The 16,687-nt window shown below is 51.5% G+C and overlaps 7 protein-coding genes across 7 annotated transcripts; 5 read left to right on the top strand and 2 right to left on the bottom strand.

Annotated features, from left to right (window-relative positions):
* Positions 1-366: 366 nt before the first annotated feature.
* Positions 367-1,246, top strand: An02g06790 (uncharacterized protein; the record flags this gene model as incomplete). Its single annotated transcript, XM_001399777.3, has 3 exons — positions 367-827; positions 894-986; positions 1,105-1,246. The coding sequence occupies 3 exons, from the start codon at positions 367-369 to the stop codon at positions 1,244-1,246; spliced, it is 696 nt and encodes a 231-aa protein (XP_001399814.3).
* Positions 1,247-1,835: 589 nt separating this feature from the next.
* Positions 1,836-5,172, top strand: An02g06780 (uncharacterized protein; the record flags this gene model as incomplete). Its single annotated transcript, XM_001399776.3, has 7 exons — positions 1,836-1,922; positions 2,012-2,351; positions 2,410-3,981; positions 4,029-4,584; positions 4,639-4,760; positions 4,813-5,094; positions 5,147-5,172. 7 exons carry the CDS (start codon positions 1,836-1,838, stop codon positions 5,170-5,172), a joined length of 2,985 nt encoding a protein of 994 aa, XP_001399813.1.
* A 1,363-nt stretch (positions 5,173-6,535) lies between these two features.
* An02g06770 (uncharacterized protein) lies at positions 6,536-7,566 on the bottom strand (the record flags this gene model as incomplete). Its single annotated transcript, XM_001399775.1, has 4 exons — positions 6,536-6,941; positions 6,997-7,305; positions 7,366-7,405; positions 7,458-7,566. 4 exons carry the CDS (start codon positions 7,564-7,566, stop codon positions 6,536-6,538), a joined length of 864 nt encoding a protein of 287 aa, XP_001399812.1.
* A 735-nt stretch (positions 7,567-8,301) lies between these two features.
* On the top strand, positions 8,302-12,060 carry An02g06760 (uncharacterized protein; the record flags this gene model as incomplete). The annotated part of the gene is made up of 6 exons (XM_001399774.3): positions 8,302-9,210; positions 9,267-9,698; positions 9,761-10,763; positions 10,818-11,519; positions 11,608-11,924; positions 12,001-12,060. 6 exons carry the CDS (start codon positions 8,302-8,304, stop codon positions 12,058-12,060), a joined length of 3,423 nt encoding a protein of 1,140 aa, XP_001399811.3.
* A 94-nt stretch (positions 12,061-12,154) lies between these two features.
* An02g06750 (uncharacterized protein) lies at positions 12,155-13,783 on the top strand (the record flags this gene model as incomplete). Its single annotated transcript, XM_001399773.1, has 2 exons — positions 12,155-12,663; positions 12,724-13,783. The coding sequence occupies 2 exons, from the start codon at positions 12,155-12,157 to the stop codon at positions 13,781-13,783; spliced, it is 1,569 nt and encodes a 522-aa protein (XP_001399810.1).
* Positions 13,784-14,179: 396 nt separating this feature from the next.
* An02g06740 (hypothetical protein) lies at positions 14,180-15,412 on the bottom strand (the record flags this gene model as incomplete). The annotated part of the gene is made up of 3 exons (XM_059746380.1): positions 14,180-14,818; positions 14,873-15,022; positions 15,104-15,412. 3 exons carry the CDS (start codon positions 15,410-15,412, stop codon positions 14,180-14,182), a joined length of 1,098 nt encoding a protein of 365 aa, XP_059603401.1.
* A 160-nt stretch (positions 15,413-15,572) lies between these two features.
* An02g06730 (hypothetical protein) lies at positions 15,573-16,414 on the top strand (the record flags this gene model as incomplete). Its single annotated transcript, XM_059746379.1, has 2 exons — positions 15,573-15,979; positions 16,324-16,414. 2 exons carry the CDS (start codon positions 15,573-15,575, stop codon positions 16,412-16,414), a joined length of 498 nt encoding a protein of 165 aa, XP_059603400.1.
* Between the last annotated feature and the right edge of the window lie 273 nt (positions 16,415-16,687).

Below are 16,687 nucleotides of genomic sequence, written 5' to 3'. Positions count from 1 at the left end.
ATCCCTGACATTGAACCTTCTTATACTCTCGGCTCCATCCTTCAACGCCACTTTTCTTCTTCGGTACAGGTCAAAGGAATCTATCCGCTCAAGGGCCACCTACATTCAATTAGTCGCCTCGTACTGTCGAACGGGGTCCACCTGCTTCTGAAGTGCTCTCCAGGGCCGACAACGCCTCTCTTACGGCGAGAACAGCTGCTACTTGAAACTGAAGCCCGTGCCCACTCCATCCTAGAACAACAGGAAACCCCATACATCCCGTCATTCCTGCATTATGGTCTCCACGGGGGACCGCTGGGCTCTGCCTTCTTAGTAAGACACTATATCAATGGGGCGACAATGCAGGAGCTGGAATCCGCGCTTACCATGCAAGAGCGGGATGATCTCAACCGGGCTCTGGGGTCTTTAGCTCGTGAGATCGGACAGAATTTCTCCAGCTCCTTTGGGTCACTAGACCAGGTAGCCTGTGGATCAGGGAAGCAGTCCTGGCGAGAAGCGTTTGTGACGCTTCTAGAAGGCATTCTCCGGGACTCCGAAGACGCTTTTGTTCATCTTCCATATGCGGAGATTCGAAACCAAGTTCGTCGGCTGTCCCCTGCGCTCGAGGAAATTACGTCACCGCAACTAGTGATTGTTGGGTTAGGCCGGCCGTCGCAGGTGGTGCTGAATCCGGGGTCGAAGAAGCTTGCAGGGCTCTTAGGGCTAGAGAACACTCTCTGGGGCGATGTGCATATGGCAGAGATCTTTGAGGCGCCGTCTCCGGCTGTGTTGGAGGGCTTTGGTACTCGACCGAAGACAAATAAGGCCCAGGTGGCCCGACAACTACTGTATGCAATCTCTGGATGAGACTGAAAATGGTGGGAGAGTCTATGAGCTGACTGTCGGTCCCTTAGGTATGCCTGCTATCGTGCTGTGCACCAGGTTACGATACACTACTACCGCGATCAGGGGATGGCTGCAGAGATCGATGCTAGGAGACGTCTAACGTCAGTCTTAGCTGAGATGGCCTCCGTAGACGGAGTCTGCACGTTGTGTTGAAATGGGATGTCCAGGGACATCTCTGGAAGATTATATAGATGGGAACAATGACTCGGATTTAGTTAGTTCAGTCGGCCGGACCGATCTGCAGTTAGACTTCAGATGGAAGTCTCAAGAATGGGAAAGGTTCCTTAGTGCTACACAGCAGTGTTCGACCATGAGCTACATGATGAATATGAATATGATCGGTTTCGGAGAAATCATATGAAAACAAAAGCCAATAGTCCAATGCAAGATTCGGTCATGTCGGCATGGAAGCTGTCTTGGCGATGATTTGTTGCTGCCTACGAAGATTGGCGAGGTTCTCCTTGGAAGTTGATTTCCACCCATGTAAGAGATCTGGTTCCTGAGAAAATACGAACTCATTCCGTGCTGGAATGTATACGGAGAGCCCCGTTTTGAGATAGCAATGTAGAGAGAGCCCTATTAAGAATCATTTATGATAGATAGACTGATCATCTTCGTAATCTTCAACAAGCGCGAGCCAGCAAGGGATCCCCATTAAATCCAGCGGTCGGGCGGGGCAAGACACACTAAGCTGAACTAGTCACAAGTCACCTTCAAAGGTCAGCCTTAATGGCGTCAACCGTCTGGAGGATTTCCGCGGTTGTCATGAAACACCACTTCTTCGACTTGCTCCTCTACCGCGGGGGGTCGTTGCAGCCTTATTCTTAGCTTCATTGCTTGACTTAACAATCTCTTATCTACTTGATTTCTAGCGCCTTCTCTCTCTCTTCCTTTTTTCTCAACTTTCCTCTACTCTCCGACCTTATCCCTTCAGTTCCGTGTCCGCCAGAATGGCGCATTTTCTGCGGGGAAAGCAAGCCGGCATCCAAAAGGACTTCTCCGAGAACTTGTCGCCGGACCTGTTCGCCCTTGATGATGTATATCTCTCAGCAAATCCTCTTCTTCCTTCTCTCAAGCTCATATCACGCACTGACATATACTAATTTCCTGCTGTTGCTGCTTATAGTTCGCTCGATGCGGTATAAACTCCCAGATCAGTGCGATCGCGTACGATCCCGTCCAGTCGCTCCTCGCCGTCGGAACAAGCGACACGCAATTCGGCCATGGTCAGATTTACGTCTTCGGTCAACGGCGAGTAGCGGTGGTGTTCGCGCTCCCGCGGAAGGCGTCTGCCAAATTCATACAATTCTGCGCCGACAAGCTCGTCAGTGTCGACTCGAAAAGTGAAATCAGCATTTTCTCCTTAGAAACTAGACAAACGCTTGTCTCGTATGCTCCGCCGAGTCATGCGAGCGCTTTACTGACCGATCCGAGTCTCGATTATGCTTTCATTGGGTTACAAAATGGTATGGGGTATATTGGATCGTGACGTCTTTTTTCGTGCTGACGAGGCGTCTCAACTAGGTGATATCATTGCCTACGATCTGGATCGTGAAACCTTGACGCCATTCCGTGTACCTAATCTGTGGGCTCAGCGCAATCCCCGCGTCCGCCTTTGTCCTGTTCTCAGTCTCTCTTTCTCGCCTCGGGATATTGGGAAGATCTTGGTTGGGTATCCGGAAGGTGCTGTGACGTTCTCGTTCAAGCAGAATGTTGCTCAAAAGTATTTCGAATATGAGGTCCCACCAGGTGCTTTGGGAGGAAATGGAGATGTTCCGGCGTCGGAAATGCGCAGGCCTCGACTGACTAGGGCCCTCTGGCACCCAAACGGTATCTTCGTGCTGACTGTGCATGATGATAATAGCTTGGTTTTCTGGGACTCGAAGGACGGCCGCAAAATCATGGCCAGATCTATCAATACCCCCAACATTGACCAGCCGGGCGTAAGCCCCGAACGACCCCAGTCGGCTACCGGGCTCAAGGACCCAATTACAAACGTCGCGTGGTGTGTCAAAGACAACGGTGATGACAGTGGGCTCTTGATCGCTGGCGGTCGACCGAAAGCTGAAGCCAACAAAGGACTGACTTTCATCGACCTGGGACCGTCTCCTAATTATCAGACTTCTTCGTGGGCAATGATCGCAAAGTACTTCGAGACCCCGAAACGCACCGCACTCCTACCTACTCCTCCCGGTGCGGAAGTGGTCGACTTCTGCCCCATCCCGCGTAGCACCCCTTACTATGGCGGCGCTCATGATCCTATCGCATTACTCGCTCTCTTGTCCTCGGGAGAAGTCATCACGATGAGCTTCCCCAGTGGTCATCCCATCACTCCGACAAACATGCTCCATCCTTACCTTAGTTTCGTGCATCCGTTCGTGAACAAGGTTACTCTGACGTCAGTCGATCGTTCGGCGTGGCTGGGCCTGAAGGAGAAACGATCACAGGGGCCTAAGTTTTTACTCGGAGGAGCGGAGATAAGGAAACCGTTGAAGCGCTTCGAAGATCGCAACGTTCTTACGACGGCTCATGCTGATGGCACTATCCGCATCTGGGATGCTGGCATTGATGATGAGATCGAGAATGGGGACGTCGTCCAAGTGGACTTGGCCCGAGCTGTTGGCCGGGTTGGGAACGTAGAGGTGACCGAGATGTCTTTTGGAGGCTCAACGGGCGAGCTCTCAGTCGGTTTGCGGACCGGCGAGCTCGTCGTCTTTCGATGGGGAAACAACCAGAGCTTTGGTCGTGAAGAGCCCCCAGGTGCCAATGAAGGCCCTGGAACATTGACCAAGATCACTCACAGAGTCGACCCTGGTTTGAAGACAGGTATCCTCCCACTGACACTCCTAAACATGCAGCAAGGCCCAGTGACTGCCTTGAAGCACAGTCAAGTGGGCTTTGTGGCTGTTGGATTTGAAGGAGGCAGTCTAGCAATCCTGGATTTGCGCGGGCCCGCAATCATCCACACAGCCCACTTCTCGGAATTGTTCAAGGCGAACAAGCGAGGCAGTATCTTCAATAAGCGCAGCTCCGAGAGCCCTGCTCCTGAATGGCCTACCAGCATCGAGTTTGGTGTGCTGACTCTTGAGGGTGAAGGTGAGGATACTAAACTAAGTGTTGCGGATTATACTAACAGCTCGCAGATTATTCCAGTATCTGCTGCTTTGTGGGTACCAACAGGGGTAACCTGGCCACATTCAAAATCCTGCCCTCGGAGGGTGGACGGTACGTGGCTCAGTTTGTCGGCACAAGCTTGCTGGATGACAAGGTTATCAACATCATCCCCATCAATGCAGACGATGGCGGGCTTGCCTTGGCCACCCCCAACGCTGTTGGGGGCTTGAGAAACGGAGTGCGTGTGAATGGTGCCGTCGTCGCGGTGACTGTTTCCGGGTGCAGGATCTTTAAACCAGCAACTTCCAAGGGTGCTCATAGGTCCTGGGATGACTACCTTTGCGATTCCGCAGCGGTTGTCAAGACCGAGGCTCGCGGCTACAGTCTTGTCGGGCTTTTCGGAGACGGATACACGCGAGCATTCTCCATCCCTGGTCTGAAAGAGATTGGCGCAAGTCCAATCAATCAAATAGCTGATATGAGACGCCTGTCGGATGCCACGATCTCCTCCAATGGGACCGTCATGGTCTGGACCAGTCCTTCTGAAGTGGGCTTATTCAGTGTATGGGGAGGAGGACACGGACTGTACGCAGCACCTATCATCTTAAATATAGACGTGAGTACTAACAGACTATATAGACGCCAGTCCGAAGACCAGCTCTACAACCCGCAAGTCGTTATGCCCCCACGACCTACGATCACCAACATTCAGTGGATCTCAGGAACGCAATACGTTTCCCCAGCCGACATGGACATCCTCAGTTCGTTACACTCCCCTACTGGCCTACAATCAGCAGCTAACTTCTATAACAGTCGGCGGCCCTGATCGGCCACCATCCAAGCGTATGCAGGAGCAGATGCGCCTAGAGGAAGAGGAGCGCCGTAAAGCATTCCGCGAAGGCAGAACCCCAACGAACAAGTCGTCGAGTAGCCAGGAAGGGTACTTTTCCTACATGCAACGGCAAGTGCAGGAACGCACCGAGCGGCTCAACTTTGCAGGCGACAGCATGGATCGGCTGGAAGAGAGCAGCAGCAATTTTGCTCGCGATGTGAACAAGTTCGTCAGTAATCAGAAGAGAAAAGCGGTCCTTGGCGGTGAGTTCTCACCCACTCCTTTCAGATAGGGAGTGAACTAATGTGACTATAGCACTCGGCTCGAAGTTCGGCTTCTAGATGCACACCACGGTGACATGAAGTAAAAGAAGAGTGCAGCAGTTACAGCTGAGTACATTAGACTCATTATTATTCCTACCATACCATACCATACCCATGCTTTTATTGGCGTTTTCGCGTGCTGTTTTTTTGTGTTGAATAAAATGCTTTGACCTAATTCTCGGATTCAATCGAGCTTGTTCGGATCTTCAACCAATTCAAGAAACGTAGACTTTCTGCAGAGATCAAACTTTTATCTTTCTGCATGGTAGAAATATTATTATAAGACTTGGAAGTCAAATTCACCGCAACTAAACACCACTGGGAAGAACTCACCCATCCAATCATCATAGTAAAGTCCTAGATAGATAGTCCTATTTGAACACCTCACCCCCCCAATAAGCAAGAATAGATACACATTCATCACCAACCCTCTATTTCCACATAGAGAGCTATAGTAACACTCTCCACATATAACAGGCCACCATTCAAAGGTTAAAAAAAAGAGTGAAAGAAAACTTACGCATCAGCGCAAGGACTTCTTCCCCTATCCCCCCCTTACCAAACCAAGCAACAGAAAGCAGCCCATAGGTAGATAGATGAATACATCTCTTTCCTTGCTTCACCATTCCCATCCTCACCTACTTTTTTTTTGCGTAGATATCGGTCTTCACCGCAGCCCCCTCTGACCCTTCTCAGATGAAATATGAATAGGGATATTGTGTTAATATTGTATTATATAGGATTAGATTAAGGATTGTCACGTTAGTTGATACTATAGAACTAATACCCACTTCATAAGCTCAATAACACATTTTGTATTTAGCCATTGTCATCTTCAAGGGTGAATGTGGACCAGTCTTACTGCGTACGGAGTAGTAATCGTGTGCGAAGTAAGTGGTGAAGTTACACAGCAGAAAACGCGGGAATTAATATCATTCGAATATGCAGTTATGTGTTGTAGATCAATTCCATTGTGTAAGCTAGACTACTTGTTTGGGTTTTGCCCTGTTGGGAACTTGCTTTTTGGCCTTGCGTTGGTTCTTCAGCTAACGTACTCGGTTAGGGATGACATGCAGTTGCCATGGTAGCTTGGGTCTTTTCAGATTGCCCTTGCATTTGATGCGGTGAGGAATGTGGAGGGGTAAGATAGATAGAGAGAGAGAGAGATGAGTTGGAATCAAGTATGTGCATTTTTTCGAATTATGTTTGTTTGGCTGGTCGGTTCTATGTCATAAGCTAAGTACTTGCAAAGATGTGAAGGTGGCGGGGGATATGATAGATGAGAATGTTGTCATGAAACACGTTGCAACCCAGTCGTAAAATCATTCGACGGAATAGAAGATAAAGAAAGGTAGTATAACTTCGGGGCTCTTCATTTGCTTTAGTGCACCATCAACTCGGGCTGTTGTTGATGGGCCGCCGGGTTGTTGTTGCTGGCGCCTCCGGCTGATTCATCCTTCTGCTCGGAATCATCGCCCATTTCGACGTCCTCATCGCCGTCGTCGCCCTCTTCCTCGTCGAGTTCCTCCTCATCTTCGTCACTCTCATCTTCGATGTCCTCAGACTCGGCATCCGAGATATCTTCCTCCTCTTCTTCCTTGGTGGCAGGGCCTTCGGTTCCCTCCATCTCCTGATCTTCGGTCTTAGGCTCCAGCTCGTTGAGCTCCTTGAAGAGGGCTGCTTCGAGCTCTGCTTCCTCTGCACCGTAGGCGGCACTGTCATCTCCCTCCTGGTCGGCTTCGGGCTGATCTGGCGGGTATTCAGCGGGAGCAGATTCCTCCGAGTCCCTAGGCGGTAGTTATTAGTATCGTATGACAAGAAAAACAAATAGATGATACCTACCATTTGATGGCAAACCGGGTTACTCTGGGCTTCTCAGCAAGGATATTCCGACGAATGCGTTCGATGATCGGCCGAGCCGGCGGCTGCTCCATAAGCTCCTCGGAATCGTATTCGTTGTTTACATAGTAACCGACACGAACGAATTCTCTGCCGTCATAGCTGCAAGTGAGGAGAATCACGGTAACTCCCAGGATTTCGGAAGTAGGGATGCGCTTGAGGTCTGGGGGGTCGGCCTCGAAGATGAACTTGTTGACACCAACGGGGATCGGTCCCACCAGCAGGGAGTCGAGTTCCTGGTCATACTCGGAGCTAGAGAAACAGGTGGTTAGCAGATAGATCTGATTTTATCTCGCTTCAGGTCCAACTTACGATGTCGCCGAACCGACGTAGGTGAGCTTCCACTCCAGATCTGGAAACTCGTTAGTGGCGGCCAATTAACGGGAGCGGGGTTCACAGTGTACCTTTCTGCAGCTGTTCAAGACATTCGAAAGTGATCTCAAATTGATAGGGGTCGAGGAAAGAGGCAGGATTATTGACGATTTTCACGCCAAGAAGAGAAACGACCGACATCGCGATGGAGGGGCGGTAGTGGAGGGAATTGCTTTATTGAGTAATATGGAGAGAGGGGGGTGGAAAGAGTGGTTTAGTGAACGAGAAGGATTAGACGTGGAGAAATGTGATGGAGAGAGGAATGAGACGAAGAGGTTGCGGAGATATATAAGAGGTATGAAAAGGGAGGAGGGAGGAGACAAGAGAGAAAAGAAGATCAGACGATCTCTTTGGCAACTGAATGAATGGGGATGCAGCGGCCAGCAGTAATTAAACATGCGGCAGGAAGATCGACGACGCGCCGCGTGTTTCTGCGCCCAAGTTCGCGCCCACCGCCTAGATCACGTGGGCGAACACCGGTCGGGCGACGCAAAGAAAGAAAGAAGCTCTCGAGCGGATGAACTCCATCTTGTCGTCAGTGTCGCTGATCCACCAGCGGCCTCTCGTGTCTATCGCCCGCTCCTATCTTGACGCAGATTCTGTCTCTCCCCTGAACCTTCCCCTCCCTCCTCGTTCATCCCCAGCACCTAACCGCGCGCTTCTTCTCTCATCGTCGTGGGTCCTTCCCCTCTCATGAGTGAATGAATGATTCATCGCTCATTCTGCTGTCTCCCCCCATTCAAGACTTCAATCAGCTAATCAAACTCAATCAGGTTCCTTCGTTGCTTCCCCCCCTCCTCAACTACCAACACTCCTCCTCCCTTAACATATATCCCATAATACCTTTGTCGCATTCAATCACACCCCCCGTCGGTCATGGCTGAAGATGATGCTGAAAAGGCCTTTTTCCAGGCTCAGGCTATGAATGCGGACTCTGGAGACTATAAGACAGTGGAAGAGCAGGGTGCAGATAGTTCAGATTCAGATGACTATGATCCTTCCAAATCACTGCCAGATCAGTATTCTGTTTCCTTGACAGACTCCAACCAACAGGACAATGTGCCTGATCATGATGCTTCTCCTTCCAATTCCAATCCCCCCGAACAAACTACTACTACTACCACAACCACCTCTACTTCCCTGCCTGTTCCCCCTGAATCAGACCCTAGTCAGCCAGCTGGCAATGCCTTCCCTTCTGAGACACCTTCACGAGCTGAGTCCCAGACGTCAGCATCGGGCCTCGCCACTGGGGCCTCGGTTCCGCCCAAGACCAGGACAATTGGGGGCTTTGTGGTCGAGGATGAGGATGAGGATGATGCGGGTGAGGCAGATTATGAGCCACCAGCTGTACTAGGTGTCGAAGACATGAATACTATACCTTCGCAACCCATTTCAGGAAATGCAAATGAAGCTACTTCTACCCCTGATGTATCATTGGATGAAGCTGCGCAGGTGTCTGCCAGCACGAAGAATGCCCCTAATAGTTCTTTCCCTGCTGCTTCTAAAAATGATGTGTCAGTGGCTTCGGGCCAGGAGCTGTACAGCGCAAGTGTCGCCCCGTCGGAACAGGCGCAGGATGGGACCTCTGTCACCCCCGAATCGCCCTCGACCGCCAAGGGTCGCTTGCCTCACGACCGGGTTGGCATCCTGGAAGACCGCATCCAAGAAGACCCCCGTGGTGATATTCCCGCCTGGCTGGAACTGATTAACGAACATAGGAGTCGCAATAGAATTGATAACGCACGCGACGTATATGAGCGCTTTCTGAAGGTTTTCCCTTTTTCTGTAAGTGGCCTCTACTGTATTTCTTGGGAGGCGATCAGATCGACTTACGGTTTCAGGCTGAGCAATGGGTGGCTTACGCGACAATGGAGTCCGAACTGAATGAACTCTTCCGTCTGGAGCAAATATTCAACCGGACTCTGCTGACGATTGCGGACGTGCAACTCTGGACCGTGTACCTAGACTACGTTCGTCGCCGGAATCCCCTCACCACCGACACAAATGGTCAAGCGAGACGAATCATTTCATCGGCCTATGAACTGGCGCTGCAGCACATCGGTATCGACAAGGATTCGGGGTCGATCTGGTCCGACTACGTCCAATTCATCCGCTCTGGCCCAGGAAACGTTGGGGGCTCTGGATGGCAGGACCAACAAAAGATGGACCTGCTTCGGAAAGCCTATCAACGGGCCATTGGGGTACCCACGCAGGCTGTCAATACTCTCTGGAAAGAGTATGACCAGTTTGAGATGGGCCTGAACAAGCTGACAGTAAGAATCTAACAAATTGTTCCTTGGAATTCTTACTCTAATCATAATTCTTCTTCAAACAGGGCCGCAAGTTTCTACAGGAGCAGTCTCCGGCGTATATGACCGCCCGCAGCTCCTTCACTGAATTGCAGAACATCACTAGGGATCTCAATCGGACAACGCTGCCGAGGTTACCTCCCGTTCCAGGTTCGGACGGCGATATCGAGTTCCTGCAACAGGTCGAGATCTGGAAGCGCTGGATCAGTTGGGAGAAGGGCGACCCGCTTGTCTTGAAGGAGGAAGACATGAGCGTTTTCCGGACGCGTGTGGTTTATGTCTACAAGCAAGCACTTATGGCACTAAGATTCCTGCCCGAGTTGTGGTTTGAAGCTGCTGAGTTCTGTTTCCACAACGACATGGAGACCGAAGGGAATGAGTTCTTGAAGCACGGAATCGACGGCAATCCAGAAAGCTGCTTGCTTGCATTCAAGCGTGCGGACTGGCTGGAAATTAACTCTGATTCGGAGCAGGACCCCGTCAAGCGTGGCGCTAAAGTCAGAGAACCCTATGACCGACTCTTGGATTCACTCTACGATTTGATCGCCAAAGCCCGGACTCGGGAGCAGCAAGATGTTGCTCATCTCGAAGAGACTTTCGCAAAGATGAATCCCGAGAAACAACCGACAAAGAACGAGGATGACGATGACGATCAGAGTGAGGCGAAGGCGAGAGAGTCCGTCAAGAACGCACAGATTGACGCGGTCCGACAAGCACATGCCATACAGATTGGTATTCTTTCCAAGACGATATCCTTTGCCTGGATAGCTCTTATGCGTGCCATGCGCCGCATCCAAGGTAAAGGCAAGCCTGGGGAGATGCCCGGCTCGAGACAGATTTTTGCGGATGCGCGCAAGCGGGGTCGCATTACCAGTGATGTCTACATTGCCAGTGCTCTCATCGAGTACCATTGCTACAAAGACCCCGCTGCGACGAAGATCTTCGAGCGTGGTGCGAAACTGTTCCCTGAGGACGAAAACTTTGCGCTGGAATACTTGAAGCATCTCATCGACATTAACGACGTTATCAGTAAGTTCATGTTGATGGCTAAAATTCTACGGATCCCATACTGACAGTCTCCAGATGCACGAGCTGTATTCGAGATGACGGTCAGGAAGCTTGCTTCTAATCCCGAGAACGTCCAGAAGACGAAGCCTATCTTTGCCTTCCTCCACGAATACGAGTCGCGGTACGGTGATCTTGTCCAAGTGATCAATCTTGAAAACCGCATGCGCGAATTGTTCCCAGAGGATCCCACTCTGGAGCAATTTGCACACCGATACTCGACCCCTGGCTTCGATCCTACCGCTGTGCGACCCATCATCTCTCCCTCTCAGACACGGCCGAAGATGGCATACCCGGCCGAGCAAGCCATGTCCCGTCATGCCACGCCTACTGCGCGGTATCAGGACGCGTCTGCGACAGACTCGCCCAAACGCCAGCTAGATGACTTCGATGACGACATGGCTCGGCCGCGCAAGTTCGTACGTGCCGAGTCGCCCCTCAAGACGACGCAGCGACGCCAGCTGGACCAGAAGCGCACACAACAGACCATGGGTGGGCCATCCGGGAGCCAGTTCCGGTCGCAAGGATCACCGGCACCTCTGCCGCGCGACATTGTTTACCTTCTCAGCATCATACCTTCTGCCTCGGCATACAACGCGGGGAAGTTCTCTCCGGAAAGGATGGTCGATCTGATTCGGAGGATCGATATGCCCAGTTCGATCTCCCAGATCCCGCTTCCACGGGGGCTGGGGGCTGGACAGACACCACAGTCATTTCCAGGTATGTACACCAAAGCTACAAAATTTAGTTGGGCAGGTGACTGATTCTAGGGCAGGCATCTACCGTTCATGATCTGTCAATGATATAGACCCTCCGTCATGCAGCTCTTTAAGCGCAAATAGTCATGTTAACCTGGCGCTGTATCTGTTATTATTTGTTTTTCTCCGCCGGTTTCGACCGCCGGTACCACCGCGGCGTGGTACTGGAGTGTATAGTTGTTGGATGTCGCTTGCATTTGATGAACCGGCGTTTTACCTTGGGTTACAATCACGGATGAGTTTGGGCAGCTGGGCCTTGAGTGAACCATCATTATTCGAATTTGGGAGGGATTTGTACAGGTTTAGTGCCATTTTCACATGGCATGAGTTGCAGTCGACAGTTCCTTTGACGTATAATTCCAGCAGGGTGAATGCAGCATTATATTGTCCACCAATGTATCCTTGTTCAGATAATTTCTTTCGAAGTAAATACAACCCTGTAGTTGAAGCATTCTGATTGGTCCGATCTCAAATACAGTCTATCCCCAATTAAGTTAGCGTAAGTCCGTCACCGCTCAGCGCGGACTTCTTTTTCTGCCGCGAAATTTGGAAGAAAATCGAAGCGCATCAGATCTTCATCCAGTTTCCACCCCAATCATGGCGCCCTCCAGCTCTCCAGAACCTGTTGTGGACGAATCCCACGAGTCCTCTGACTCGGAGGTCGAGCAGACCGAACTGCAATCCCGCGCCCCCAAGAGAAGACGTCTCTCGGAGTCTTCCACCGACTCCTACGTTGCTCCGGCGCCGCTCCCCACACTCTCCCGTATCAAGAAGAAGGGCGCAGATGAAGAGAATAAGCCCGCCACATCGGATAAAGACGAGCCTGTCCTGATCAAGGATGCTCTGGAGATTGGTCTCAATGATGCGCAGAACTCATTCGCCTCTCTCAACGTGGCGCCGTGGTTGATCGGCTCCCTAACCACCATGGCTGTTCGCAAACCAACCGCCATTCAAAAAGCGTGTATTCCTGAGATCCTAAACGGCCGGGACTGCATTGGTGGAAGCCGGACTGGTTCCGGTAAGACCATTGCCTTCTCAGTGCCCATGCTGCAGAAATGGGCGGAGGATCCATTCGGTATCTTCGGCCTTGTCCTCACTCCAACTCGGTAAGAACCTATCCCCCACTCCCAATGCCCATCATTCATCATCTAATCCGATGTGCCTAGTGAACTTGCCCTCCAAATCTACGAACAAATCAAAGCCATCTCCGCCCCCCAAAGCATGAAACCCCTCCTCATCACCGGCGGCACCGACATGCGCCCACAAGCCGTGGCCCTCGCACAACGCCCACACGTCGTGATCGCCACGCCCGGCCGTCTCGCCGACCACATCAACACCTCCGGCTCCGACACCATCCGCGGCCTGAAGCGCGTCCGCATGGTCGTTCTCGACGAAGCAGACCGGCTCCTCGCCCCAGGACACGGCAGCATGCTCCCGGACGTGGAAACCTGCCTCTCAGCTCTCCCACCCTCCAGCGAGCGCCAAACCCTCCTCTTCACAGCAACCCTAACACCGGAAGTGCGCGCGCTGAAATCCATGCCCCGGCCGTCCACCAAACCCCCCATCTTCGTCACCGAAATCTCCACCGAAAACAACGCCTCTATCCCCCCGACCCTTAAACAAACCTACCTCAAAGTCCCCATGACCCACCGCGAAGCCTTCCTCCACGTCCTCCTCTCCACGGAAGCGAACGCCTCCAAACCAGCCATCATCTTCTGCAACCACACCAAGACGGCGGACTTGCTGGAGCGCATGCTCCGCAGGCTGTCTCACCGCGTTACATCCCTGCATAGTCTGCTGCCGCAGTCGGAGCGCAATGCCAATCTGGCGAGGTTCAGAGCGTCCGCGGCGAGGTTGCTCGTTGCGACGGATGTGGCGTCCCGTGGTTTGGATATTCCGTCGGTGGAGTTGGTGGTCAATTTTGATGTGCCCAGGAATCCGGATGATTATGTGCATCGGGTTGGTCGAACGGCGCGTGCAGGGAGAAAGGGTGAGTCGGTCACGCTTGTTGGGCAACGGGATGTGAGTCTGGTGTTGGCGATTGAGGAGAGGGTGGGTAGGCAGATGGAGGAGTGGAGTGAGGAGGGTGTTAGTGTTGAGGGTAGGGTTGTTAGGACGGGTGTGTTGAAGGAGGTTGGTGAGGCCAAGAGAGAGGCTGCGGGTGAGATTGAGGAGGGGAGAGATGTGTTGGGAAGGAAGAGGAATAAGTTGAAGAAGGTGCGGTAGTTTAAGTTACTTACTACTATGCACATAGAAGTTGTTTGTATATAATGTCGTTTAACTTAGCAATGGCATGTAGATTTGACTTTCATTCCAATGTTGGTATCATATCATTGACTTCCCACTTGAACCCATTGGTGGTGCGATGGGTCCTAAGTAGTCACGTATGTAACGTCTGTCTATCTATCTATGTGTATGTCTTCCACCATCCCATCCACGGCACATACATGCACCCCAGCAATCCCATACTAATACACGCTTCCCCAAAACAAAATGACAGGAAAGCCACCAAGCAAGCAAGCAAGCACAAACTCCACACAAATCCAATTTTGACCAACGAACCCAACCCCAACTCCAATACCATCTATAACCAAAGTCCAAACCAAAAACAAGTTAAACCACTCACGCGACCCCAGCAGTTCCACTAACAACACCCTCTCCCGTTCCCATTAACTTCAACAATCCATCCACTGCATCCCCCTTTTGCGATAACCGGCGTTGTCTCTCTTGTGGCCCTTCTTCTTCTTCTCCACTGCTAGTCTCTGTATTTCTACGCCTCGATACCGTCGCCGGAGGACTACTCAATTGCATTGGGGAGCCGAGGGTATTTGTTCTGCGGTGGGTGTGGGTGTGAAGTGTTGTTGATTTCTGGGTGGGTGTTTTCATGGGGTCATCGTCATCATCGCGTTCTTCTCTTTGTGCGGGTGTCTGTGATTCTTGTTCCGGTTCCTTCTGTGTTGCGATCGTTCCCGTTGATAGGGGTGGGGAAGAGAGGCCGGACGCGTTCTGGGTCTCGGTTTCATGCAGCGGGAGGTGTGTAGTGGGTTGGTAAGGGCGCGGGGTGGTCTGGTTCTGGTTTTGGGAGGAAGATGATGATGTAGAAGAGGAATTCGGCGTAGTCATGATTCGCTGTTCTTGGGGGAGAGATAGACGAGGGTATTTGCGACTGTGGGCTTCTAGGGCGGAGAGACGGCGATCGAGTTGGGGGTCGTGGATGTGACGCATAGCTGTTTGAAGGCGCGTGCGGAGGAGGGTTGCTTTCTTGGGGATTTGTTAGTTTCTTTGTCAATATGAATAGAGTTTTTAAGTACATACTTCTTGAATGAAGCGCTTGCGGGTTGCTGGATCTTCGGGGATGAGGGGCGTTGACGTCGTTGTTGATGTTTGGTCGGGGTGGGTATCTTCTTGTGGTTGGTGTTGTTGTGATTCTAGAAGCTGTGTGGGTGTCTCAGGCGTCGCGTGTGGCTGGATCGGCTTTTGTTAGAGTCAATGGACGATTTGACGCATTTTTGGCTGTGTGTTGTGTGGAATTGTTGTGGTACATACCTGAGGGTCCTGCTGAACGTCATGCTGCACGTTCGGAGATGCTTCTGGCCGCGACTGGGGCTGCGCGCTGGCATGGCTGATCTGGGGTTCGCTGGTGCTATCCACCTGATCGATAGAGCGTTTCTGGCCAGCAAAGAGAGGCGAAGGAAGGAGCTTCTTAGGAGAGGAGGAGGTCTCAAGGAGAGGGCGTTGTTTGAGGGGCGAGACAGAAACGTGCCGATGGTGGGCGGGTGACAGGCACGCGTTGGCGTGCTTCTCGCCGAGGACTCGCCTACCGTCTTTGACGGGGCTGGGGTGTGATGCGGACATGGTAGAGTGCATTTGAGGGTGTGATGTGCCCCGGAGAATAGGAGCTTTAGAAAAGGGTGGTGTCGTGGTGTAGGTAAAGTAAAAGAGAGAGTTGGGGGGGAGTTTAGGGTGAGAGGGTCTAGTAGAAATGGTAGTAAAGTACTAGTAGTACCAAGTCACGATGCCCACACACGCGCACACACGTCTTCCGGGGTGGAGATCACGAGCTGGTGCAATTGGGTCCGAAAGGTTAAGAGAAAGGAAGCAAGGGAGAAAACCAAGGTCACGGTCAGGGTCAGAAGACTCAATGGCAGCGAGTTGGGGAGAAAGATGGGGAAAGACGAGGCGCGTGGTCATCCGCGTCGAGGGTTCGGTGGTTCCCCTTGCGGTGAAACTAAGCAACGTCCAGCCTCATAGCGTGTCTTCCCTTCCACGCGTCGGCCGCTTTCAACATCCACTTTTACGGCGTCGTGGTTTCTCCGGGAAAGAAGAAGTGGTAACGCTCTTCATTGATCACTCGCCAATGGGTGGTTTTATTACTGGGGATATAGGTGTTGCCAGAAGCTATCTCTTACACGTGCAATCCAGGTGATTCTGTCACTCGGGTTCCACTTCATCACGATCTAGATGAGATGCAAGCAAAAGCACCCACATTCCTGAAGCTGTGCAAATGACTGGCTGCTGCACGGGGCTCCATCTTTGCTCTCCAGCAATAGCAACGGGGCTTTATTATGGCCCAGTGGTAGAACGTTTGTCTGCCTTAAATTTCACTGACATGCTGTGGTTTGACTGTTGCCCTCTAGCCTTGTACCACATGTTTTCTTGGATTTCGAAATTCCGCAAATAGTTTTTAAGCGAGGATTGGCGGAGCCATGATATACAGCCAGAGGGTTCTAGTCATTCTCATAAACATCAGTGGACCTCGTAGTCAGGGACTATGCTAGCGTTGGTCCAAACAAAGCTGTGACGCGTGCGCGGGGGAAAGCCAATGTTTGTGTTGCTGAAGATGGATACTTTAGATAGTCAGATATAATAGTATCATGAGCCCAGTAAACAACTTCAAGTAACCAAGTGATCAGTAATGCTGCGGAAAGGGAAAAGAAAACAGAAAAAGAAAGTGTCACTCATGTTCTGTTGTAGAAGCCATGCATCCAAACCTCATCGGAGACATATTTCGTGGCGGTCAGATCGGGATTAGGTATGACAGCGGCTCGACGAAACCTTTGTGTAAACCCCACCAAAAGCAGTTAATTTTAAAGATTCAGTGAGACCTCTAATATTGGGCAATATCTTTGT

The sequence above is a fragment of the Aspergillus niger genome (genome assembly GCF_000002855.4).
Source record: "Aspergillus niger supercontig An02".
Classification (NCBI taxonomy): Eukaryota; Fungi; Ascomycota; class Eurotiomycetes; order Eurotiales; family Aspergillaceae; genus Aspergillus; species Aspergillus niger.
Note: the sequence above shows the minus strand (reverse complement) of the source record. Positions and strands in the feature narration are given on the sequence as shown.